The 25884-nt window shown below is 46.7% G+C and overlaps 2 protein-coding genes across 11 annotated transcripts in view; one reads left to right on the top strand and one right to left on the bottom strand.

Annotated features, from left to right (window-relative positions):
* Positions 1-7710, bottom strand: part of SYVN1 (synoviolin 1) — a 149343-nt gene extending 141633 nt beyond the window's left edge. Inside the window, exon 1 of the mRNA XM_033956213.1 lies at positions 7596-7710. The gene's annotated coding sequence lies outside the window, so the exon portion shown is untranslated. The remainder of the gene's footprint in view (positions 1-7595) is intronic.
* Positions 7711-8024: 314 nt separating this feature from the next.
* Positions 8025-25884, top strand: part of SPDYC (speedy/RINGO cell cycle regulator family member C) — a 200083-nt gene continuing 182223 nt past the window's right edge. For 6 of the 10 annotated variants that reach the window (XR_004540272.1, XR_004540270.1, XR_004540271.1 and 3 more), the window contains exons 1-3: positions 8025-8138; positions 9636-9880; positions 23633-23691. Coding sequence is in view for 7 of the 10 variants with exons in the window: in XM_033953795.1 (XP_033809686.1) it covers positions 9673-9880; positions 23633-23691 (267 nt within the window). In the remaining 3 variants the exon portion in view is untranslated. The other 4 variants (XM_033953790.1, XM_033953791.1, XM_033953792.1 and 1 more) reach the window with 4 other exon arrangements.

Raw genomic sequence — 25884 nt, 5'->3', positions numbered from 1 at the left:
CTCGGGACGGAAATTTTGGCGTTTTAATGATAGTCTTTTAGATGACCCAGAGGTGGGAACACCAATCGAAGGGTGGATACAAGACTATCTTGATGTAAATGTGGAGTGTGGAGCTTCATTGGAAGCGGTTTGGGAGGGGTTAAAGGCTACCCTTAGAGGCAGATTAATAGCTCTGGCATCGGCCCGACAGCGTAAGCGGCGGGAGGAGGCAGCGGGCCTGTTAACCGAGATTGGTAGGTTGGAGAGTTTGCATAAGCGTTCTCCTTGGAATGTGACATTGCGGGAGCGCTTGTTTCAGGCCCGTAGGGATCTCCAAGCTTTAGACTTGGACAGATTACATCATAACTTACAGCTCCTCCAACAGAGATATTTTGAGTTCTCTAATAAAGCTAGTAGACTGGTTGCGCACCGTCTTAGGGTGCGACAGACGCGCAACCAGATCTTGTCACTCCGAGCGGCTTCTGGGGAAGTGTTGCAGACTGAGGATGCTATCCGTACCCGTTTTGTGGAATATTATTCCCAGCTTTATACCCCGGAAGATCCAGGGCCCGCGCGGGACCAGGACGCTTACTTAACTTCAGCAGAGATGCCCCAGATTACACAGGCTGATGGGGCGCGGCTGGACCGCCCTCTTACATTGCTTGAGGCTCGTAGCGCGTTGCGTTCTATGAAGCTTGGTAAATTGCCTGGGTTGGACGGGTTTACTGTCCGGTACTACAAACGCTTTCAAGATCTGCTACTACCTCCTTTATTGCGTTTTCTTAACTCGTTACAAGGGAATAGTACTCTCCCTTACTTTATGCGCTTGGCGGGAGTGACGGTGTTAGCTAAGGAGGGGAAGGATCCCCTCCAATGTGCTTCCTACAGCCGATATCTTTGCTGGGGGTTGATACTAAGATCTTCACGCGAATTCTGGCGGATAGATTGATGAGTTGGATCCCTCGGCTGATCCATCCAGATCAGTCGGGCTTTGTGGTAGGCAGGCAGGTAGGTGATAATACTCGTAGGGTCTATAACTTATATGATAGGGCGAGGGGGGGGAGGCGAGAAACAGTGTTTTTATCTATCGATGCTGAGAAGGCGTTCGATAGGGTAGCCTGGCCCTTTTTATTTCGGGTTCTAGAATCGGTGGGGATGGGCCCACGCATGCGGGACTGGATTCGGGTCCTGTACAGTGGCACTTTGAGCTGCATTAAGGTGAATGGTGGTTATTCAGAGACTTTTTCTCTGGCAAGGGGCACACGTCAGGGGTGCCCGCTTTCCCCGCTCCTTTTTGCTTTGACGGTAGAACCCCTGGCGCAGCGAGTGAGGATGAATCAGGATATTAAGGGGGTTATGGTGCCGGGAGGGGATTTTAAGCTGGCCTTGTTTGCGGATGATATTCTGTTTACGGTGGAAGAACCTGCGACCTCCCTGCCAGCTATATTGAGGGAGTTGGACGTTTATGGTGGGGTGTCGGGTTTTCGGGTCAATGTTGGTAAATCAGAGCTCCTCAACATTAACTTGCCTGAGGACCGGGTGTCCCATCTCCGAGCTCAATATCCGTTTCGGTGGGTCCAGCGCTCTTTGCGTTATCTCGGTGTTTATTTTGGACCGCCGGGAGTGGATTTATATGACCTTAACTTTCCCCTGCTCTTTCGTCGTATTCGCCAAGATTTGCTTAATTGGAAGGATCTGTATCTCTCTTGGTTGAGTCGGGTGGCCGTTGTGAAGATGATGATTTTGCCTCGTTTGTTGTTTTTATTCCAAGTATTGCCTCTCTGGGTGGGTAGAAAAACGCTAGAGAGAGTTCAAAGGCAAATTTTTACTTTTATTTGGGCTGGTAGGCGGCCAAGGGTGAGTCGGAAGGTCCTATGTATGGGGAGAGGGGATGGAGGGCTGGGGGTCCCAGATGTGGTGAAATATTATCAGGCTGCTCAGCTACGTGCCCTCTTAGAATGGCAGACGCAGACGCCGAAACTGTGGGTGGAAATTGAGCAAAATTTAAGTGATGGGGCGCCTTTGTTACATAGGCCGTGGGTACCCGGTAGGGCGCGACTGGTGGGGGGGGGGGTATCCTCAGTAGTGACTTCTTTGAGGGTATGGAATCAGACCCGAGCTTGCTTATTGGGGAATAGGCGACATTCCTGGTACACCCCGCTGAGACACAACCCTGACTTTCCTCCGGGAGGGGATGGGGGAGTGTTTGCAGACTGGGAGTCCCGGGGTTTGGAGTGTGTGGGACAGTTGTGGGACCCGGTCCAGGGAGGTGTTAGACCCTTTACTGAACTCAGGGGTAAGTTTGGGTTCGGGATAAGAGATCTGTTCCCCTACCTACAGGTTTTACATTATATTAGGACCTCAGGACTCTTAGGAGACTTGAGGGGTGGGAAGATGCCCTTTGAGCTGCTATAGGGCCCGGTGCTTCGGAGGGGAGCTCTCTATGCAATATATAGGTGCCTTAACGGTAGGGGGGCCTCCCTTCCCTACATGAGGGCCTGGGAAAATGATTGTGGTAGGGTTATTCCCTGGGATACTTGGGGTGACATATGGTCGGAGATCTGCTCGGCGGGGATTTCTGCTTTGCTGATTGAGAATGGTTACAAGGTTCTCTTTCGGTGGTACTATACCCCTCAGGTTGTGGATCGTTGGCGGGGAGGTGCGAGTGATCAGTGTTGGAGGGGCGGTGGGGAAGTGGGTACCTACTTTCATATGTGGTGGCAGTGTGGGCAGGTGTGTGGATTCTGGACTGAGGTCTTTGATCGGGTGTCCCGGATCTTAGATGTCCAGATACCGGCCGATTGGCGACACGCCTTGTTGTTCTGGCATCAATTGGATCTGGCTGGGGGTGACTCTTTGTTCTGTAAGTTGACATTCACTGCTGCTCGATTGGCCATTGCCTCTTTGTGGAATCAGGCGCTCTCTCCCACGTGGGCCCTGGTGGAGCAACGTTTGCTTCATTGGCAGAATCTTTATCATTTAACGGCCTTGCAGCATGGTAAACTACATGGTTATGCTCATGTGTGGCGTAAATTCCGGGCTTCTGTGTGGATCTGTGGTAGGGGTGGTCAGGGGCGTTGAGTTGGTCTGGGGGTTGGAATAGATGGGCGATGCTGGGGGGGATCTCATAACCATATTCCTTTTCAATCTTTGGTATATGTTTGGAATTGATTATCTCTCAACCATATAGAGAGCTGTGGGTATTGTGCTTTGTCCCTGGGGGGTGGGAGGGGGGATATTGGCAGTGCTTTGGTGGGTATTCTAGATTGTTTTATTAGCTTGAAGGACTTGCACATTTTATGCTGTTGATTTTAATTCTATGGGCTATTTTGGAGTGTGGCATTCAGCTCTATGTATTTTTGTTTTTGCCTTTCATGTGCAACTGTTCTGTACTGTTTGGAGTGTTTTTTCAATAAAAGCTTTTCAATTTAAAAAAAAAAAAAGAAAATCGCTCTGAGTTCCAACAGATTGATATGACAAAGACAGTCCGCAGGAGTCCAATGACCTTGGGTACCGAGTCCGTTGAGATGGGCTCCCCATGCGTAGGTTGACGAGTCTGTTGTGAGAACCTTCTGATGAGGGAGATTGTGGAACACCAAACCTCTGGAAAGATTGGAAAAGAGCATCCACCAGTGGAGAGACTGCTTCAACAAAGGAGTTACTGTAATTTGTTGAGAAAGCGGGTCAGTAGCTTGTTGCCATTGAGATGCTAGGGTCCACTGAGGTATGTGAAGGTGAAATCTTGCAAAAGGAGTCACGTGAACTGTAGAAGCTATGTGACCGAGCAGAACCATCATTTGTCTTGCTGTAATTGATGTGAGAAGAGACACTTGATGGCAAAGGCGAATGAGGGTATCCTGACGTGGTGAAGGTAGAAACGCTCTGAGCTGGATAGTGTCTAGAGTGGCCCCAATGAATTGGAGAAACTGAGATGGGGTCAGCTGGGATTTTGGAAAGTTGACTTCGAACCTCAGACTTTGGAGGAACATGATAGTCTGTTGGGTTGCTGCAATAACCCCTTGTTGAGAGGGGGCCTTGATAAGCCAGTTGTCCAGGTATGGAAAAACTTGGAGACCCTGGGCTGCAGCCACCACCACCAGACATTTTGTGAAGACTCTGGGGGATGAGGCGAGTTCGAAAGGAAGAACTCTGTATTATAGATGAAGATTCCCCACCCTGAATCGAAGATATTTGCGAGAGGCCGGATGAATTGGGATATGAGTGTAAGCCTCTTTGAGATCCAGAGAGCATAGCCATCTCCCTGATCCATCAGGGAATATAAGGTTGCTTAAGATAGCATCCAATACTTCTCTTTGACTAGAAATTTGTTGAGGGCTCTGAGGTCCAGAATGGGTTGCAAATCTCCCGTCTTCTTTGGGACTTGAAAATAATGGAAATAAAAGCCCATGTCCCGTTGGTTCAGAGCAGTGGTTCCCAAACCCTGTCCTGGGGGACCCCCAGCCAGTCAGGTTTTCAAGATATCCCTAATGAATATGCATGAGAGAGATTTGCATATAATGGAAGTGATAGGTATGCAAATCTCTCTCATGCATATTCATTAGGGATATCTTGAAAACCCGACTGGTTGGGGGTCCCCAGGACAGGGTTTGGGAACCACTGGTTCAGAGGAACCTGCTCGACAGCTTGAAGGCGAAGAAGAGCCTGAGCTTCCTGAAGAAGGGGAAGTTGTGACGAATTGGAAGGACACTCTCTTGGAGGGTGATCTGGAGGCACCTGAAGAAAGTGAAGTGAGTATCCCTCCCGAAGGATGGTGAGAACCCAGAGATCTGAGGTGATTATCTCCCACTGGTGATAAAATTGGTGAAGATGACCTCCTATGGGCAGAAGAGAATTTTGATGCAGGGAGGTTGGCATGCTCAGATTGGGAATGTCAAAAAGACTGAGCTGGTTTAGTCGCAGCAGGATTCTGAGCCTTCTGCTGTCATTGTTGTTGTGGAGGCCTTCTAGGCGGAGGCCTGGAGAAAGCTGGTGTCGTTTTTTGGGGATAACAACGCGGTGGTTGCTTGTATGGCCGAGCAGGAGGAGTCTTAGGCTTCGGCCGAATCAAGGAAACAAAAGAGCGCTCATGTTCAGAGAGGCGCTTTGTAGCAGCTTCAATAGAATCATCAAAGAGTTCATTACCCTGGCAAGGCAAGTTCACTAGACAGTCCTGCAGATTGGGATCCATATCAACAATGCGGAGCCAGGCGAGACGGCGCATGGCTACTGCAAAGGCAGAAACTCTAGAAGAGAGCTCAAAAGCATCATATGTGGCTTGCAGCATGAAGAGTCAAAGTTGAGATAGAGTTCTGATGATCTATTTAAATTCAGAAAGACTTTGTTCCTCCAGAGCCGGATAGAACTTAGGCATCAATTTGAGGAAATAGTTAAAATAAGCAGTGAAAATGTAATTATAATTGAGAATTCTGTTAGCCATCTTGGAATTCTGGTGTAACCTACGGCCAAACTTGTTCATTGTACGGCCCTCCCTGCCTGGAGGGACCGCAGCGTAAAGCTTAGATGGATGAGCTTTCTTTAAAGAAGATTCCACAACCAAAGACTGGTGAGACAATTGAGATTTCTCGAAGCCTTTGAAAGGTACTGTGCGATACCTAGATTCCAGCTTGGATGGAATGGCTGTAATGGAATAAGGAGTTTCCATATTCCTTAAAAAAGTTTGCTTCAATACTGGAGTCATAGGAAGCCTCAAGGTCTCCTTGGGTGGATGAGGCAGCTCCATGTCGGCCAAGTATTCAGGTGTATATTTGAAATCAGAGTGAAGAGCCAGTTGAAGAGCTTGTCCCATGTCGAAGACGAACCTGGCTAAAGAGGCAGACTTCGAGGTCGAGGCACCTTCCGGAGAAGGAGTGCAAGACTGAGGAACTATTGAGTAGAACGGAGAAGCCTCTCTGGAATACTGAGACAAAGGTTCATAGTCCAGGCGCACAGTGATTGAGGCGCTGCACTACCTGCGTGAGGCAGAGTTAGTGTTTGCGCTTCAAAACCCTCGATAGTGAGGTCCCCGGGGTTCGAGGAACAGAGTGGGTCGAGGCAGGAGGAGAAGACTCCCTCGGAGGCGGTCTCGATGTAGGAGTCCTCGACCTCTATGGACTTCGAGGAGAAGCAGCCAGTGTAATATCTTTGCGAGACTTATGTTTAGATTTGGAAGAAGTCTCAGTATCCAGAGAAGGCAAAGGTTTCTGTGTTAGAGATGTCTCCTGAGGAAGCTTGGAAGCGAGATGCCTCAAATGCCTCGAGCGATGCTTCGGTCGAGGTGGAGGAGACAGTGTCCGAGGAGTAAGTGAAGAGTCAATGGATGAGAACCAGCGAGGCTTCCAAGACTTGCCTCGAGGTGCTTCGACAGGAGGCCCAGACTGCTGCTCAGGCTGTCTCGAAGGAAGCAGGGTCGAGGACGGAAGGAGTTGAGCCACGACCGAGGAAATCTGAGTGGTCAGAATGGCTTTTAACATGTTCTCGAACATAGGCACCGAGACAAAGGGATCAGGTCTCGAAGGTGCAGCAGTGCGCTCCAAGGAGGGCGACCTCGAGGATGAGTATTCCTGATGCTTGGAGGCACGCTTAGCTGGAGGTCTCAAAGAGGCTAGCAGGACCGCAGATACGGCCTGGGATGCCTGAGACTCTGGAGGCTTCTTAGGAATGGTACCGGAAGGAGAGACAGGAGACTTACCCATCAAGGACGACTTCAGAGGAGCTGCCAGCGAGGCCTTCGAGACCGAAGATGTCGAGGTTGAGGCCTTAGTGGAGGCAGAAGCTGGCGTTGAGGTTGAGGACTTAGATGTCGAGGCCGTCCCCGAAGCCGAGACCTTCTCAGGCGGTTGGTTCATAGTGCCAAAAAGTTGGAGAAACTTGGCACAGCGTCGACGAAAGGCCCGAGGTTGAAGGGTAGCACAGCGCAAGCAAGCGTCTGGGTAATGTTCAGGACCCAAACAAACAATACACCGACTATGGGGATCGGTGATTAAAATGGTCTTGTTGCACTGGCTACTCTTTTTGAACCCGGTAAGAGGCCGGGACATAGAAAAAACAAAGTCTGACGTACCGAACAAGGTGAGCGGCCAGGCCTAGGCAAGAGGTCGCTGACCAGAAAGAAAAAACAAAAAAACGAATAAACTCTTTTTTTAAAAAGAACGAATGGAAATGCGAGCTCAGCGACTTAATAATAAAATAATAAAAAGCCGTGGTGAGAGAAAGCAACGAAGGCTGCAGAGCTGAAAAGAAGAGGACTTCTCTGCTCTGCGGAAAACATTGAACTGAGGTTCCTCACAGGAGACGCGCGCTCTAACTCGGGCAGGAAGGCAATTGCACATGCACAATGCAGCACTCGGAAGCTCTTACAAAGATCTTCAAGCAAGTCTACTTTTGAGGCTGTCCGCTGTGGGGCTCCGCACTGTTGAGAATATGCTGCCTGCTTGTCCTGGGATAATGTCTTATCTTCCTCCCCAGGCACCTTGTCAGTTCTTTCTCCCCCTCTTTTCTTTCCTTCCTCCCACATACTGTTCCTCCATGTATCTGCAACATGCAACAATTAACACCAGAATATACAAAAGAGTATTAGCAAAAATATTATTATAAAAAATGTATTTCCTTTCTCATACTTCTCACAATATTATCTATCGTTTGCACCGGGCTGTTCAGTCACTATAGCAACGCCAATAAGTTGCGTCACAAAAGCCGCAGCCTTTCTCTTTGTGATTGGATTGAAATGAAATAATGAAGAGCGGATGGAATGTAATTCTTATGCCAACTAATGGCCCACTTGACAACCTCTCCTCACTTCCTCACCGCTGCCCTAATAAAAATTAGAATCGGATTCGGAGCCAAAAACAAACTAAAACCAACAAAGGAACGCCACCCTTTCTTTTCTTCCCCTTGCCCAACCTCTCTCTTCAGCTATTTGTCTTTGTGTGAGGGCGGAGAGTGTGTGGAACCAACCAAACTTCAGACTCACTAGCGCTCCACCTCGAATTACTCGAGAGCCAATTGGTCGAAAGGGGCGGAGAGAAGAGGAGGAGAATTGGTCCTATAGAAAGGGGGCGTGAATGTAGGGCTTTATTTTTTCCGTTCCTGATTGGCCGGTTGGAGTAGGTTCAGCGCGCGTGCGCGCGTGGCCGTAGCTGTTGGAAGATTCCTTTGCTCAGGTGAAGGGTGGAAGGGGGAAAGAAGGCTGGAAAACTTTGGCGGGAAGTGATAATAATGTTGGCGTGATGGGGTCTCAGTTGCCTTCCTCCACTCATGAGCATAAATGTTGAAAAATAAAGATGAAAGTACTTGAAAACAGTTTTAAGCGTCTCTAAACTTAAACGTTCTTTTTAATATTTACATTTTTCATTCTTGGTCACTCTCCGACCATCCCGCTTTCCTCCTCTGCAAATACACTTGTGAGTCAAAAAGAGAAACGAAACACGAATAAAAAAAAAACATGTTTTTTAAAGTAACAAAGGTTCTTATTCACTTTTTGCTTCCTTAAAAAAATAATTTCCGCCTGCGTAGGCTTTTTATAACTGTGCTTTCATCTAACTCTTATCTGAGAAGACGTTATGAAATATTTTGTGTGCATTCTCAGGTTGGGGACATGATTATCACTTTTTATTCTATTAAATAAAGTTCCTTCGTACGATAGTTTGTCTATAATCATTGCTAATAGCGCAGATGTTGTAGAGAAACTAATTTTTTTAGATTACCAAATATTTTTTTTGGGGGGGGAGGGGGGGAGACGATTAGGCTTTTTTGGGTTTTTTATGTCTCAAAGAAGAAACAGCCACGTTTATCGAGTCTTGTAAACTGAAAAAAAAAAATCAGGAGGATTTTAGTATTTTAAAAATACCATGTTTCTTTTGGACTTTAAGTACTGTATTGGGATTGCCTTAAAAAGTTTTTGTTTCAAGCTTGATTGCTTTCATTTTTTTGTTGGGGATGGGCATTTGAGGGATCTCTTCTATTTGTGGAAAAGGGGTTTTATAATTACAGTAATGCAGTTTTAGGGAGGTGATGCTTTTTATTTTGTTTTTTTTCTGATAAAATATGTCTTATAATAAGCAATATTCAAGGTGAAGAAGATAGGGAATGTGTATGTATGTGTATAGATATATATCTATATAGTATATGCATATATATACTCTGCTAGGATTTGTGTCTATAGTGTTTGCATCTTTTGGCACTAGGCAAATTAATCAATTGCCGTTTTGCTTGCTCTTCCTGTCTTACTAACCCTTTCCCCCATTCTTGAGTACCTAAAGCTCTGAATGATTTTAATTAAAATGCTGAGATTTTGATCTTGAACATAAATCTCTGAATTTGCATGCAAGTCTCCAGAACATCTACAGTTGGTGTCATGGAGACCCAAATTTAGCTTCTATTCACAGCTGTTGGCTTTGAAGGATAATGTAATGCTGGGACCAGATTTTTTTTCTTGGGTTATGGGATTCCTATGTGGCTTAAAGTTAGATGATGGATTTTTAAGAAAAACGTAACTTTCTGCATATTTTAGTAGCTGTAATTATCTCCGAGTTATGCTGTATAAAGTGGTCTTACCCACTGCATCTGTATACGTGCTGTTTGAATTGACAGACTAACTTGCACAGTTATGTCACAATGTGTTGCTTATTACACTTAATTTTTATTTTTTGGAGGGGCAGATCAGCCCATAAGCCTCATTTGAGCCTGGCACTGGAGATGAGGCACAATCAGAACGCCCGGGTTCCATCATCAGTCGCAGCTGGTGTGAAGCCTGTTATCACCAAGCCACCACATCCGAGGGGCATAGGAGCGCGGAGAACGCGAATCCCTGAGAGAGAGGGCTCCACAGTGAAAGGCAGAGGTGCACGCCGATCACATTTCACACTACATCCTGAGGAACGGGATGCATTTTATAGGCTTCTTGGTAAGCAGGTCTTCCCTATTTTCTGTTCTATGGTGTGCTGGTTTGCTCTTTTCTGCCCAATCCAGTGCTGACTGCCAAATGGATCATACCAGAGGTTATCCTTTATTCATTATCAAGCAGAAGCTCAGAAATGGGGCTTATGAAGAGGAATTTTTCCTGTTGGTGTAGTTATGATTTTAGAAGTTTGATATCTTTGACTTATGTTAAGTTTCCTGTCATTGATCTATATTCTACAAACATTATCTGAACCTTTTCTGGATTCAGTTATACTATTTATCTCTGGATTTCTATGGCTGATGTCCTGAAAATGGCAAAGACAGAACAGAATCAAGAATGCAAATTTTATCTTGCAATGAAAGCTTATGCTGTGTTGGACAGACTGGATGGACCAATGCAGGTCCTTATCAGATGTTACCTACTTGTTACTGTTACTATGGTAATCCTCCAGCATTGGATTCTATGTGAAAACACTTCTTCTTTCTGGCCTTCAACTTTCTGTCCTAAGGGCTAGCAATGAAAAGGGGAGGGGGTGGAATAGTGGCAACTACTTCTTAAGCTGCTGAAGCAGCAAATTTCCTTTCTGAGAACAAATATGGACTTGAGCAATTTGAGATCCTTCTTAGGTCAGCCATAGAATACTCTTAATTGTATAATGTTTATTTTTCATGATTTATACACTTCTTGTACAATCCCACTTTATTCCAAGACCAGTGAGTTATTTCTGTCTACCTTCAGGACTTTGTTGGAAGCCTCAAACTTTAGAGACTTAAACCCCTCCCCCTCATACCTCATTACTGTGTCTGATCCTCACTCTTTCGGAGCTAATCTTTTATGTTTAATTTTGTGTAATTTCAGTATTTTTGCGTTTAAAGTTTTCACCCTTGTGCTGTGAATGGTCCCTTAAAGGACATTCTTGGCTGCGGGAGATCATAAACCTTTGGAAAAAGTCTGCTTCTAGGGGGTTCCCTGCTTGTCAGTAAGCCCCCTGGACAGCCTGCACATCAGATCGGGGCTCAGGGACTGTTTCCTTGGGAGCTTGTTCACCCCAGGTTCGTCCACTAGTGGGTAGAGTGTAAGCTGAGCGGTTCCTAGGCTGAGCAGTTCCGTGGAGGCACAACCGGGATCGTAGCCAGACTGCGTTCCTCTGCCAGGCGCATGCGTGGTATGTATGAGGGTGGTGGAGTTCTGGCTGGAGGAGCAGTCAGAGTTGAAATCCAGATTTCCAGTTCTTTGAGGAAGAGGATCTCCTTGTGAACTGTTCAACTCTATCTGCAGTCAGGGCCGGATTTTCCTATAGGCTAACTAGGCTTCAGCCTAGGGCCTCAAGATCAAGAGGGGCCTACATTCAAATTGTTAGCAAAATTAAAATTACACTATTCTAAAAACAGTGAACACTAAAACACTGAACCGAAAATAAGGAGAAATTCTATGCTTCGGGATTGGAACCGGTTCCGGCTGCAACGGGGCGCCGACTCGGCTTCTCCCTTTCTTTTTCTCGCCCTGGGAGGAGGATCGGGGAGGGAAAGACGTCAGTCCGGAAACAGCTGGGCAAAGCCCAGCCCCGTGCGGAGAGAGGCAAAATGTGGATCTGTCAGGACAGGGCGGCCCAGACTGGCATCGGGGGGGGTGTTTAAGTGGAAGGGGGATGGGAGGCAGGCAGGCAGGCTGGCATCGGAGGAGGGGTGGGGGGGTTTAATGGAAGGCAGGCAGGATGGCATGGGGTTCAATTGAAGGGGCATGGGAGGCAGGCGGGCATCGGAGGGGGGATGAGGTGAGGAAGGCGCACTGGGGGCACTATGGACATAGGAACGGGCAATGTTGTGTGTTATGTTTGATTAGTTATTGTTACAAGTACTATATATGGTGCTGAAAATAAATGTCCAAATAAGTGTTCTTGACTTTTTTTTATTTATTATCCATGTCACATTTTTTATAAAGGTTAGTACCAATAACAACATGTTTCATTTAACATATTGATATATATCACAGTAATGATGTATTTTATTATCTCTCATGTAATTTACAAACTTAAAAATAGGAGGTGAAAGGGCCTCATAAGTGGAATAGCCCAGGGCCTCTTTTCATCTAAATCCGGCCCTGTCTGCAGTGTTTTCCATTCAGCACATGTCACGGTGTGTACAGCCTGACAGCCTGAATCATTGATTTTGGGTGGTTTCCCTACATGCCCTGCCCCTCCCTACCTCTAAAATCCCCCAAATCGCCATTTTTTGAGGGTTTCTGTGGTTTTCCCAGACTATTTTTAGTCAAAATTGGCACCGGTGGCCATCTTGGATTTTTCTCATTTTGAATTTAAACTTATTTTTTATACTCCCAAGCTTTGTTTTTGCAAGAAAACTTAATAGATGGCCTCCTCAGGGCAGGATGGGATGGATTAATGCCTTATTTGTGGTGGATGGCTGTCGGATATGCAGCTGTATTCCACATGTTGTGACAAACCTGTGGTCAGCTTTGTCCCTGTAAGGGATAAAAGCAGAACACGGTCCCTGGTCAGAAGGGCTGACCAGGTTAAAAGTAAAGGTTTGGAATTGGCTGACTACCCCTCAGACAGTGAGGTAGGTCAGGAAAGGTATGAGCATAGAAGTACCCCGCAGAGAGCGCCAGTTCAGGGCAGGTACACCAGAAAGCCTGGGGAGACTTTTGTTGAGAAGTGGAATCCCAGTGCTGGAAGGTATGCTCATTACCAGCCAAGGAGAAACCTGAATTATTTTCCTAGGGATTTCCTGCCTACCACAGCTGTTCCTAGGAGAGAGGGGTGGGACTTTAACTCACATAAAAACAGAGCATGGGATCATAGTAAGGAGGGCAGGGACGGAGCTAGAGCTAACGAGCTCAGGCAGCGGCAGGAGAAGCAGCAATGCTTGGATGTAGATGAGGGGAGAAGTCTCTCTCCTCCAACCCACAGCAGTGAGGACATAGAGATGACCGAGGACTGCCTCAGCTTAACCCCAGTTGCTGCTGAGCAAGGAGAGGCGATGGATGTCTCTGAACCATTGCTGGAAGCTGGCTATTTCCCTACTGACATGGAGGTTAGTTCCCAAGGGGAATAAAGCAAGGCTGTGATTACGCGCTGGCTCTCTGTAACCTGAGACCAGCTAGCCTTGATTAGAGAGTGCAGGGGAATCTCTCCCTTTCACTGTGGGACGGCCTAGAGGGCAGTGTTTGTTCAATGAACTTTATCTGTGCTTGTGTGAAAGCTCAGTGTGAAAGCCTAAAGTTTACAGCTTATCTAATGCCCTGCTGTGTTCTGTCGCTAGGAAGCTCAGCTCATATTAACGAGTTTTGAAGCCTGCTCTGCAAAGCATACCGTGTCTCAGCTAGGTGAGCTGAAATGTTTTGTGGAATCCATTGCCAAGTTTGTAACTGCAATTGCTCTGCCTGTTTCCACAATATATTTGCAAAGTTTTGAAAGTTTATTTTCATGGTATTTCATTTACTTTAAATCTTGGTGAAGAGGACTGTATTTGGACTAACAAAGTCCAGGGAATGGAGACTGTATGTCACATTTGTAGCTCAAGCCATTCTGACAACTACAAGACATTTTGTGTTTGTTTTTTCACTCCATGCGGGTGGCTGATGGTATTCAGACCCCCAGGTTTAATAAAGTCCAAGAACATTCTTTTGAACAGACTTACCTGTGTTGTCTCCTCTTTTACAAACTACTCTCAGTGTGGCCTGGCAGACTAGGCCAGAGCCTAGGTCTGTGGTAACCTGGAAAGCCTTCCTCTTACCTGAGGAGGCCATGCTGACAGGCCAGATCTCAACACAACTAATCCCTCTGCTGGTTAGAGCAAGGGATAAGTGTGTCACAATGTGCTGCAACTCACAAGAGGTGCAAGGCTTGCCCGGATTTAGTTCTTCGACCTCCTAAGGAGGGTCTTCAACCGCCTTCTGTCCTGACTCCCGTGAAAATGGCATCCCCCTGGGGAGTGTGCTGGCGGTGTTTTGGCAAAACACAAACATGTCTCTGGCAATAAACCTTGTAAATTCTCCTAAAACTCCATACCTCTGCCTTCACAGGGAGTCACTGTGGCAGGTGCAGATGTGGAGAATATGGTGGATCTCCAGGATTCAGATCAGTGCGGAAGCCCCCTGATTTGGGGGAGGATCCCACTGTGTGCCGATTTTTTTTTTTTTTTTTTTTCCAAGCGCACACATCTTATTGCTTTTGATCTCGATCTCTACAGGAATTGAAACTACAGGCTGAGCAGCCTATCACTGCAAAATGTTCCCTCTTGAGTGACCAGATGCCACAATCTGCCTCCTTTCCTGATCATCCTGACCTCATTTGGATTCTTACAGATATCTGGGAGATGGCTTTATACCATGGTGGGAGCCTTTTAACAACCACTTTGCAGGTCACCAAGCGCATATCTCTCCCCAGTGATGGAGCAATCCTAAAGGAGCGACATGTGGATTTTGTCCTTAACACCAGAAGTGGCCAAATCAAACAGTCTTAAGGTGGCATCAGCCTCTTCTTTCGTGGCTCGGGTGTGTCATTCCAAGCTGTGCCATGATTCCGACACTGTGGTCCCTGTCTCAAAGTGCATTTGATTGCATAGTAGATCAGTTGGGGTGCTCCATGTTGACCTCATGGCGACTGCGGCCAATAAGGAAGCCGGATCGATTCTTCAGTCGTTGTTGCAAGGCCGGCAATGAAAGGCTGGATGCACTGGTTTAGCCCTCACCACGGGAAGGTCTCTTCTGTCTTCTTTCCGTGGCCCATGATAGGGCATCTGTTGAGGTGGATAGCGACCCACGAGGACCTGGTGAATTTTTGTAGTTGTATCCGATTGGCCAAGCAGCTGTGGTATACCGACTTGTTTCGGGTCCAGCAGGATCGGGAGCTCCAGCTACCTTGTCATTCTTGCCTTCTCACGCAGGGTCCGTTTGCAATGCAGGATCCGGACCGCTTTGGTCTTATGGCATGGCTCTTGAGTGTGCGGCCTTAACTAGCCGGCTGTGATTGCCATGTTGCTTCAGCAAAAGGAAGTCCACAGTGGCGGCCTGTGCGAAGGCTTGGAGGTGTTACCAGGCCTGGTGCGCCCTGAGACAGGTGGACCTGTCTCACCATCAATTTCTTGGGTCCTGCAGTTTCAGCAGGATGGCCTAAAGAAGGGCCTAGTGGTAGCTTCGCTCCGGGTGTGGATTTATGTTCTTTCGTGTATGGGCCCTCCTTTAAAAGGGTTTTTGACAGCTCATTTGGATGTAGATCATTTTCTATAGGGCGCTCTGCGACTTAGACCTCCCTTGTTCCTTCCCTGTCCGAACTGGAGCTTCTGGAGTTTCTGATGGATCTCGCGATCAAGACGGTCTTTCTGGTGGCTATTACCTCAGCCCGTAGGATTTTGGAGCATCAGGTCCTCTCCTGCAAGAATCCTTTTCTGTTTATTATGGCTTGTGCTGTGGTACTGCGTACTGTTCCTTCTTTTGAAAGTGGTTTCCGCTTTCCATTTGAATCAGGAAGTCCGGCTTCCTGCTTTTGTTTCCTCTGGTTCGAAGGAGCAAGACCAGGTGTTACAGTCCTTAGACGTGGGTTTTGTTATATCTGTAGGTCACTGAGTTTCACCTCTGTCCGCCTGTTTGTTCTGGCAAGTCCTGCCCACAAAGGTAGGCCAGTTCTTAAGGCCACCATTTCTAGGTGGATTCAGATGGCCATTTCCATGGCTTATTTGGTGGTTGAAAAGAAGCTCCCCCTCGCGGTGCAGGCTCATTCAATCAGAGGTGTTTCGTCCTCTTGGGCAGAGTCGTGACTGTTTCTCTGGATGCGATTTGCAGGGCCACTACCTGATTCTCCTTGAATATGTTCACCAAGTTTTACAGGATCATTGTTGGGGCCAAGCAGGATGCTGCTCTGTTACATCCCTATGGTCCCGGAATAAAGTGAGATTGTACAAGAACAAAAGGTTAGGTTCTTACCTTTGCTAATAATCTTTCTTGTAAATCCACACTTTATTCCGAGAACCTGCCCTATACCTTGCTGATTTGCCAATTATCTGCCTTTACAAGTACTGGTAAGCTGGATTTCTTTTTTTTGACCTGCCTTTATAAGAGTGCCATCAGAATGAGTTTAGCACTTAGTTTAGGGGGTTCCTGGTTCAGGCGCCCCCTTCTGCTGTCTCTCCTTATAGCACTCTTGTTCAGGTTTCTAATGTTTTATAACCTGTTCTCTCGTTTTTCATTGTTGCTCTTTTGCATTTGTTATGAGCGGGATTGATTTATTAGCCGGGGACTTCCCCTCAGGGGGAGGGGTTTAAATTTCTGAAATTTTAGGCTTCCTACAAAGTCCTGGTGGTTAGATGGAAATAACCCACTGGTCCTGGAATAAAGTGTGGATTTACAAGAAAGAAGATTAGCAAAGGTAAGAACCTAATTGGAGAATGACACGGGAACAAGTTTTTCCCCCATCTCTGCAGGAACTCATTCCTGTCCCAGCAAGTTCTTTTTCCTGTTCCTGCCCCATTTCTGCAAGTTCTGTCTTCATCTGCACAAGCTTCAAAAACTTTTAATATTAGATTAAAAAACCCCAAAAAAACCCCAAACAAACTTTAAAATCGTAAGTGTTCGAGATTTGTGCGGTTAAGGCTGAGCTTACAGGAATGGGACAGGGACAGCGACAAAACTTGCGTGGACAGGGAAAAATTTGTCCCCTTGTCTTCCAAGCAAAGCTGTATTTTTAGTTTCTATCTTTAGAAAGTAGATTAAGGGGGATGGGGAGGAATTCATCAAGCAGCATTGGGGTTTATGTGCATTAAATACTATGAGCCCACAGGTCTAAAATAGACCAGGGGTGCCCAAAAGGTCGATCGCAATGGCAACGCGAGTCGATCACGGAGCCCATCCCGGGCTCCATGATACATTGCCTTCGCATTGTACCTGCTTCCCAACACCATAAACATGACAGCAGAATCGCTGGGCCCACCAGCCTCCCCCCTCCCCCCTCCCCCTGACGTCAATTCTGACATTGGAGAGGAACTTCTATCAGAATTGACGTCGGGGGTGGATGCTGGTGGGCCTGGCACTTCTGCTTCCCTGTTTACGGCGTTAAGAAGCAGGGAGAAAGAAGGCAGGGAGAAACAAAGGGGAGGAGGGCATAGAGAGATGAAGAAAAAGTTGGGGGAGGGAATGAGGTCTGGAGGAGAGGAAGCATACAGGAGGCTGAAAGAAAGGAAGAAATATTGGATGCACAGTCAGAAGAAGAAAGTGCAACCAGAGACTCATGAAATCACCAGACAACAAAGGTAGGAAAAATGATTTTATTTTCAATTTAGTGATCAAAATGTGTCCGTTTTGAGAATTTATATCTGCTGTCTATATTTTGCACTATGGCCCCCTTTTACTAAACCGCAATAGCGTTTTTTAGCGCAGGGAGCATCGAGAGCAGCGCGGGGGCATTCAGCGCTGCTCCCTGCGCTAAGAACCACTAACACGGTTTAGTAAAAAGGGAGGGGGTATATTTGTCTATCTTTGTATAGTTGTTACTGAGGTGACATTACATAGTCATCTGCCTTAACCTTTTTGAAAAAACCCTGGAATATAAATGATAATACTTGTACAATCCCTCTGGAGCCTGAACTATCGGATAATGCATCCATTCCAGCCTTGGCTGCAGAACTTAATAACACCAACCCCCTCTGCGAAGCCACCTGTGCTGCCACTCCCCTTGAAGTTCAGTTTGATTCTGCAGCCTTGCTGAAAACTTCTAGTTTTCTTCTGCTCGTGATTTTATTTTATTTTCTTCGGTACCGCGGGTTTGCCCTCGTGCTGCGGATCAACTCTGTGTAAGTGATCCTTCAGTGGGAGATCACAGACATTTTAAAGTTTGTCTGCTCCTGGAGGGTGCTCTGTAAGCCTGAAACTGCAGTAAGCCCTCTGGACAGCCTGCAGATTGAATCGATTCTCCAGGTTCGTCCGCAATGGGTACAGCACAGGCTGCTGTGGTTCCGAGGAGGTACACCGGGATCGGAATCGCGCCACGTGTCTTCTCTGATTTCCCTGAGGGGTCCTGGTGGTCGTGATCTGAGGTGATAGGGAAGTTGAGGTGGCCAGAAGATCTGAAATATCCAGTTTAATCAGCTCCTGAGGTAATTAACTTCCTATGCCTGTACTGTGTATTGCTGGCTGCCATTGCAATGCATTGCAGCACATGTCTGTGGTGTCTGTGAGTCACAGACTTTGCCAATTTTGGGGGTTTTCCCATTCCCTGGTCCCCCCACCTGTAAAATCCTAAAATCGCCGTTTTTAGCATTTTCCTGCATTTTAACGGCCATTTTTCTGTCAAAATCGTCTATCTTGGATATTTTTTGGTCTTAGAAGCTTCGGTTTTGCTCCAAACTTCATAGCTAAAGGCAATTCAGGGGGCGGCTTTCGGCCTTCCTTCTGGAATGGCAAATGGTAATCTTGGCCCAGTGAGTCCTCGTTGTGCTCAGGAATGGTCTTTGATTACAGTTTTTCCGGCCTCTGCCGGAATTATTCTTGTCCCCTCCTGTGGGAATTCCAGACAGGACCAGCCAGGTGCGAGCCACGGTGCACAGGTTGCTGGATCAAGTAGCTATAGAGTCTGTCCCAAAGGGAATCTGGGGCACCGGGAGATACGCCCTTTCCATCATCATGCCAATGAAAGTACTCTGAAGATTGCTGACCAATTATGGTCCTGAAGGCAGTGAACGCTATCCTGTGAGTTCCAGGTTTCCGGCTGGAAACGGTGCATTCAGTGGTGGCAGCAGTGGTGCCAGGGGAGTTTTTGGCTTCCTTGGACTTCTCGAAAGTGTACCTCCACATCTCTATTTTTTTGTTTTGTTTTTTCTGGATCATCGGAGGTTCCTGAGGTTGCATGTTCTCGGGAGGCATTTCCAGGTCATAGTGCTACCCGTTGGGTTGGTGTCGGCGCCCAGATCATTCACCACAGTCATGGTGGTGGTGGCTGTCCATCTGCGCTCGCTGGGGGTGCAAGTTCATCAGTGTCTCGATGGCTGGCTGATCAGAGCTCCCTCTTTGGTGGAAGGCCCTTGGCGGTTCACCAAGCGGTGACTACTGGACACTCTTGGCTGGGTGATCCATCTCATGACGTGTTGTTTCGAGCTGTTGCAGAACTTGGAGTACGTGGGGGTCTGGTTTCACGTGGGCAGGAACCAAGTGTTTCTTAAGGACTCCAGGATGATCAAGCTTCGGAGTGCAGTCGGGACATGTTAGTGGCTCCAGCCCCGACAGCCTGGCAGTATATGCAGGTATTGGGTCTATTGGTGGCGACCATAGTTGTGATCCATGGACAAGGGCTCACATCCGTTCTATTCAATTGTCCCTTCTGTCCCGATGGAATCCTCAGCGGGATGTGCTGGGGTGAAGTTGCCATGCTTGGCAACAACTCACAGCTGTATGGTGTTGTGGTTGATCCTGGTTTCTCTGTGCAGAGGGCTCCCTCTGCGTGTCTTGGACTGGGTGCCTCTGGCGACGGAGCAGTTTGCTGATCTGTGCCGGTCAACTGTTGGTGGATTGTGTTGGAGAGCAGATGGTTGTTCAATCAGCTGGAGATTTGTATGGTCTGTCTGGCCTGCTGTGACTTCACAGGATTCTCTGCATATTCTCGGACATTGCACCGGTGGGTTGCCTATGTCTTCTTGTCAGAGGGGTATGAGGATGCTCGTTGCCTAGGCAGAGAAGCGTCTGATGGCCTTGTCCTCCACTCCTGTGGCAGGGATGGACGATGTGCCGGTAGACTTCTCAGTTGTCAGATTCTGGTTCACGTTCGAAGCCATTTTTCTTCGGAGGGGTCACCCCACCTTCGATCTGATAGCGTCCTCGAGAAACCAGAAGGAGAACCGGTTCTTCAGCTGCCGACGGGAGGTCAGCAGAGCAGGGCTCGGCGCTCTGGTTCAGCCATGGACTGATGGGGAACTTCTGTATCGCTTTTCCCCGTGGCCTATGATAGGGCATGTGCTGGGCCAGGTGGCATCTCACTCAGGTTCAATGTTCCTAGTGGCCTGAACTTGCCTGGCTGTCCTTGGTACGCAGACCTGGTGCGGTTGAGGGGTCTGTGTTTTCCTTGCCATCAAAGATTGCTCACTCAGGGCCCGATAGCCCTTCCAGTTCCGGACGGCTTGGTATTGCGACCTGGAGCTGTACGCGCGGCCTTGAGGGCTAGGGGCTTCACTTCTGCTGTCTGTAGGGGTGTTTCCTTATTTGCACCTGAAGGTTAGGCCTCTCTGACATCATCAAGCCTGAACCATTGTCTGCAAGAAATCTTTCCAGCATGAACCTAGCAAGAAGAGAAAGAAGAAAACATCTTTGCTGTTTCTGCCTGATGCATTCTGGGTATGTACCAGAATGGTATTCTAGTCAAGGACATCCATCTATGTCTTCATGCTTAGACTGTGAATCTTGGAGGAGTTGTACTCCTATGCTGTGCTTATCTCTCGAAAGGCGCCTGTGTCTCCCAGCCTGTATGAGACTTTACACAGAAAGGCTATTCATCTAAGTTCTGTTTCTGGATTGGTCCGAGGAAGTCATCTGACGTGATCCAAGTGAAAAGGTGCTAATGATAATTAGTCTGTGTCGGGATGCGAGTGAACTCACATCTTACCACAGGTATTCTTGACACACTTCTTGTATAACAATAAAGACCTGAAGTTACTTTGTGTGACTCTCTACATGAGAGAGTGTGAATCGGACTTTAAACAGATCTGAATTCCATCACATCAAGGAAACCTTGGCTGCCAACTTAAATTACGGCTGTACCAGTGGCTGCAGAACTCTTGTTCCTGTAACAGAAGGATTTCTACATCTGCTAAGCTGAGAAGAATAATTCCGTCTCCCGGGGCTAAGGCCTAGTTGTAAGGTGAGGATAAGAACTTATTATCTTATCAGCTGGGGGTTAGGTAGAGAATCCTATTTTGGATATTGGATAAGGCTTGTAAAGCTACTCTTGGTGATAACTGTAATATATTGCTGCTAATCAGGAATAATTATTATTTATAAAGAATTGTTTAGTGTGTGTAAGAAGTAATTTTACTTAGTTATCTAGCAGGTGTGTTGTGATAATTATGTACTGAGTTTCATATATGTAATCTGATATTTTGTGAACAATATTTAGATATTGCTGTTGGCTTGTGAATTTATATTTTTCTATTTTCATAATAAAAAGTATTTCTCATTAGCCTGTGTCTGGTGTCGTATAAATAGACAAAGAAATTTGGACCTGGCAGAGTTTATGGTTTTCCCTAGACAAAACTAACAGACACATAACTTGTTTATGTAACTGATTAGTGTACCATAAATCTTGCTACATGTCATTGCATTGTTTCTTCATGGCAACAGGAATTCAATGGGTTCAGCCTCCGCGAAGGCCTAGAGGTGCTTTTTGGCCTGGTGTGCAGCAATTCACATGGATTCTTTGGCCCCATTGGTGGCGCCTGTTCTGGCCTTCCTGTGGGCTGGCCTCAGGAAGGGTCTGGTGGTTTTTTCTTCCAGGTCCCCATTGCGGAACTCTCATGTTCGGGTCCCTCTTCTCTCGGGGGTTCTCTGGTGTCTCCCCAAGGCTTCTTATGTGTGTGTGGGGGGAGGCTGCCGCCTCCCTCCCTTGCAACTGCCGTGTTCTCCAAGGGATCTGAGTCTGGTTCTCAACTCATTGGCTTGTCTGATCTATGAACCCCTAGCTGGGCTTTCTCTGAGAGATGTTACCATTAAGATTGATTTCTTCATTACGGTCGCTTATGCTCAGGGTCTGTCAGAGCTTCAGGCTATGTCATGCAGGAATCCTTTTCTCCGCATAATGGAGTCTGCGGTTGTCTTCTGCACGTGGGGTCAGCAGTCCATGTCTCCCAGGTAGTTTGGCTACCCACTTTTGTTCTGTCAGGTTCTAAGTCTAAGACCGTGTTTTGCGGTCTCTGGTGGTGCAGCATCTCCTTTTGAGATGCCTTGAGGCTAGTAACTACTTCTGTCTGTCGGACCATCTGTTTGTCCTGGTGGGCCCTGCCCGCCGGAATCAGCCTACTTCCGAGGCTACCTTCTCGCGTTGGTTGCATGCGGTCATTTCCACAGCCCATGTAGCGGCAGGGAAGTAGCCTCCCCTTGACGTTGGGGCTCACTCTCCCGGAGGAAGGCCTTCCTCGTGGGCTGACTCTCATGTGGTCTCGCCTGAGGAGATTTGTCGGGTGGCCACGTGGGTTTCCCTTCATATTGTTTTTCTGGGTTTTACTGACTTGATGTGGCAGCGGGCTCAATGGGGCCCCCCCTTAGATTTGGGACTGCTTTGATATGTCCCGATAGTTCAGGCTCCAGAGGGATTGTACAAGAATGAAAGATTTTAGGTTTCTTACCTCTGCTAATCTTCCTTCTTGTAGATATCCTCTGGAGCCTGAACTCCTGCCCATCTATTTTGTCCAATTCGCAGGTCGCCTGCCAGTAACTGGTAAGTTGGCTTTCTCTCTTTGACCAGCCTTGCTAATATTTCCCCGAGTGTCCTTTTATTTAAACTTATGGGGTTTTAGGGGTCCTGGGATAGTGCCCCTTCTGCTCTTTAGGCTGGGTCTTCTTTAGTGACATGTTCCTCAGTTTTGCAGGTGTGTAATGTTCAATTTCTTATTATCCTAACTTAGCTTTTTAGTGTTGATTATATATTTGGTTGTTGATTATGTACAGTAAAATCTTGGATTGCAAGTAACTTGGTTTACAAGTGTTTTGCAAGACAAGCAAAACATTTTATTAAATTTTAACTTGATATACAAGCAGTGTCTTGCAATACAAGTGCATACAGTATACACGTGTCGCATCACAACTGAGCTGATGGTTCTTCTCTCTCTGACACTGCAAGGGTGTAGTGATTGTTCTAAACAAGCAAAGTCTTGCAATACGAGTACATACAATATACACACATCACAACTGAGCCGATGGTTCTTCTCTCTCTGACAATGCAGGAGTGCAGTGACTGTTCTAAATGAGCAAGGTCTTGCAATACATGTACGTATAGTATTTTATATTGAAGTTTTTGGGTTGTGGAACATCATCTGCGTTTCCATTATTTCCTATGGGGACATTCGCTTTGATATACGTGTGCTTTGGATTACAAGCATGTTTCTGGAACGAATTATACTCGCAAACCAAGGTTTTACTGTATTTGGTTATCATGAGCAGCATTGATTTGTATCGGGGAGTTCCGGCACCCCCCTCTCTTTTTCTTGTGTTTCCTGTTTGTATTAGATACTCCTGGCTTTGCTACCTACTTCAAGGGGAGTGGCCGCACAGGTGACATTGCAGAAGGGGTTGGTGTTATTTTTAAGTTCTGCAGCCAAGGCTGGAATGGATGCATTATCCGATAGTTCAGGCTCCAGAGAATATCTACAAGAAGGAAGATTAGCAGAGGTAAGAAACCTAATCTTTCATTAACATGTTCTCTGCACACAGTGCTTTGTGTTTTTTAACATTTTATTGTTGGTAGATCTTTTTGACTTGGTCATTTTAAAAGTAGCTTGCAAGCCCAAAAAGTGTGGGTACCCCTGAAATAGACTTTAGAATTGAATGTGTGTTTAAAGGTGTGTTAAGCACTAATGCTGCTTGATGAATTCCCCCTAAGCTATTCCTGGTTGTAAATTCTGCTTTGTGAATGGGAAGGAAAACAAAATGGACCTCCCCGAGACCATTGCCAAGAGCAAAAACTGTCACTAAGTTAGGGTATACTTTGAATTGTAGGTCTCATTTATGGAAATCAAATTTTAATTTAAACTATTTTTTTTTCTTTAGAGAATGACCTTATACAAGAATTTCTATCAATGGATGCTTGTCACAGGATTTCAGATAAGGTACCCCCTTAGCTGTATCCTTAAGACTGATGCCCTTCACACACTAAGTATTAGTATCTTTATTTCTTATAGTCTACCTGGGATAAACCAAATTAGTGATGGCAAATCAATAAGTGTTGTCATTACTTTCCTTCTGATGAGTGGGATATATACATGTATTTTCTAATTGTTCCCCTGGGCTAACTAGTAAAATTCTGTTCTGCTGTTCATCTAATGTGTAGCATTTGCCAAGGGCAGGTGCCAAAGGTAACCAAATGTGCTGATATGGGAGAGTGCTCAAGTTGCATGTGCACATGGGTCTACACCAGGGATCTCAAAGTCCCTCCTTGAGGGCCGCAATTCAGTCAGGTATTCAGGATTTCTCCAATGAATATGCATGAGATCTATGTGCATGCACTGCTTTCAATGCATATTCATTGGGGAAATCCTGAAAACCTGACTGGAATGCGGCCCTCAAGGAGGGACTTTGAGATCCCTGGTGTACACTAATGTCAACTGTTGTTTGTATGTATGTAATTTATCCTTTTGATGCTAGTGCAGATTCATGCCCCCCTGTGCCTTTTGACTCCACTTTTCACCCTCAGCTTGTACTCCTTCCTCTTCCCTATCCCAAAAGCTTCTGTTTATCTTCAGCATTGAGAGGGGTGTTCACTAGCTCTTGCCTCAGGCTGAATTTTCTAAAATAGTTGCATAATCTCTGCTTCTTGCCAATGTTGGAGATATGCAGGGGATTTCTTGGGACTGCAGGGTTTCTGAGAGATATTGGGGGAGTACATTTATGCTCTCTGCTTGTTGGGTGAGTGGTGCAAGGGGCCATTTGAGCCACTAGGGACACTTGGGGAAGGTATATGGGGGCATATAGGTTGAACCTGAGGTGTATCAGGTCACCTCGGACATACCACCTCAGGTAACCCTTTTGCTCAAAGTTCTGTCTTTACATCAGCCCTCAGCTGAAATAGATTCACTATTAAGGTAAAAATAAAGATGTAACCTATATACTTGAATATAAACCAAGATTTTTGGGTCAAAAAAATGGCTTTATGCTCTGCATAGTGTGGGCATTGGCTTCCTGAGTCCCAGAACTGTAAGTGCGATGTCTGTCTGGGGCGGGGGGAGTGGGTAGTGAAGGACAAAAGTGTATAAGCCACTTCAATTCTCCAGTGCTGCCTTGGCCTCCTCTGAACTGTTCTTTTGCCATGGTCCTCCTCCTTTCAAAGCAACTTCCTGTTCTTTATCATCCCTCCAGACGGGCACAGAAATTGATGGGGAATAGTCTCCATCTGCTGGTCATGGTAAGCTGAGACACAAACTTTTGACTGTAGTATAAGTGGGCTGTGCAGTCCCAAGTACAATCAGCCTGCTCTCAGTCTCCAGCAGGTGGAGGTGGTAAGCCTATACAGTCTTTCCCTGGTTTAAGTAGGGCTGTTGGATTTTGTTTAAATTGACCTTCTTGTCCCTGATTTTGGTGCCAGATTGAGCTTTGGGGACCCTTTTGGAGGTCCTTTTGACCTCTGGAGTGCCAAATTCAACTGGCCGAGTCCCTCTCCTCCATTTCCTCCACTTCCCCTAAATTTTTATCTTTAGAGGTGCCTCAACTGTAAGCCTTGCCACTGCTACCGGCAAGGCATATAGCTTTGAGAACCATATAAGGTCATTTGAGAACCAGTAGGGTCTGTTCAATTGTAAATTAAAGTTGTATTTAGAAAAAAAAAGCTCTGAGGCAGTTTCGGTCTGAAGGAAAGCCCTCAATTAAGGTTAATTGACTTTTATTGTTCACTGGCACTTGCATTTTTTTTCTTGTTGCGGTTTTCGCAATGAGCACTTTTTAAAGAGAAAAAGGTGCTCGTGCTCTAGGCGCACGATTGATGCAGCGGGCGTGTGCACAAAGTGCACCGGCTGTTGCGAAGGGGAATCCTCACCAGCGAGCAGGGTTCCCCTTTGTGCGTTCACCGCAAGTTGGCAGCAGGCAGTGGGGAAGCCCAGGCTTCCCCTACCACCCACACAGGGATTTCCCCAGCTGCTGATGGTTAGGGAAATAAGGTTTCCCTTACCACAAGATAGTGCTAGGGACTGTTACGACATGCATATGATGGTGAAATAGCCATGCTACAGTTTATCCCAGGACAAGCAGGCAGGTATTCTCACATATGGGTGACGTCATCGATGGAGCCAGATTGCGGACGCCTCGCAAGC

This window comes from Geotrypetes seraphini, chromosome 8 (genome assembly GCF_902459505.1).
Source record: "Geotrypetes seraphini chromosome 8, aGeoSer1.1, whole genome shotgun sequence".
In the NCBI taxonomy this organism is placed as follows: Eukaryota; Metazoa; Chordata; class Amphibia; order Gymnophiona; family Dermophiidae; genus Geotrypetes; species Geotrypetes seraphini.
The sequence above is the reverse complement of the archived record's forward strand: the minus strand, read 5'-3'. Positions and strand labels throughout refer to the sequence as shown.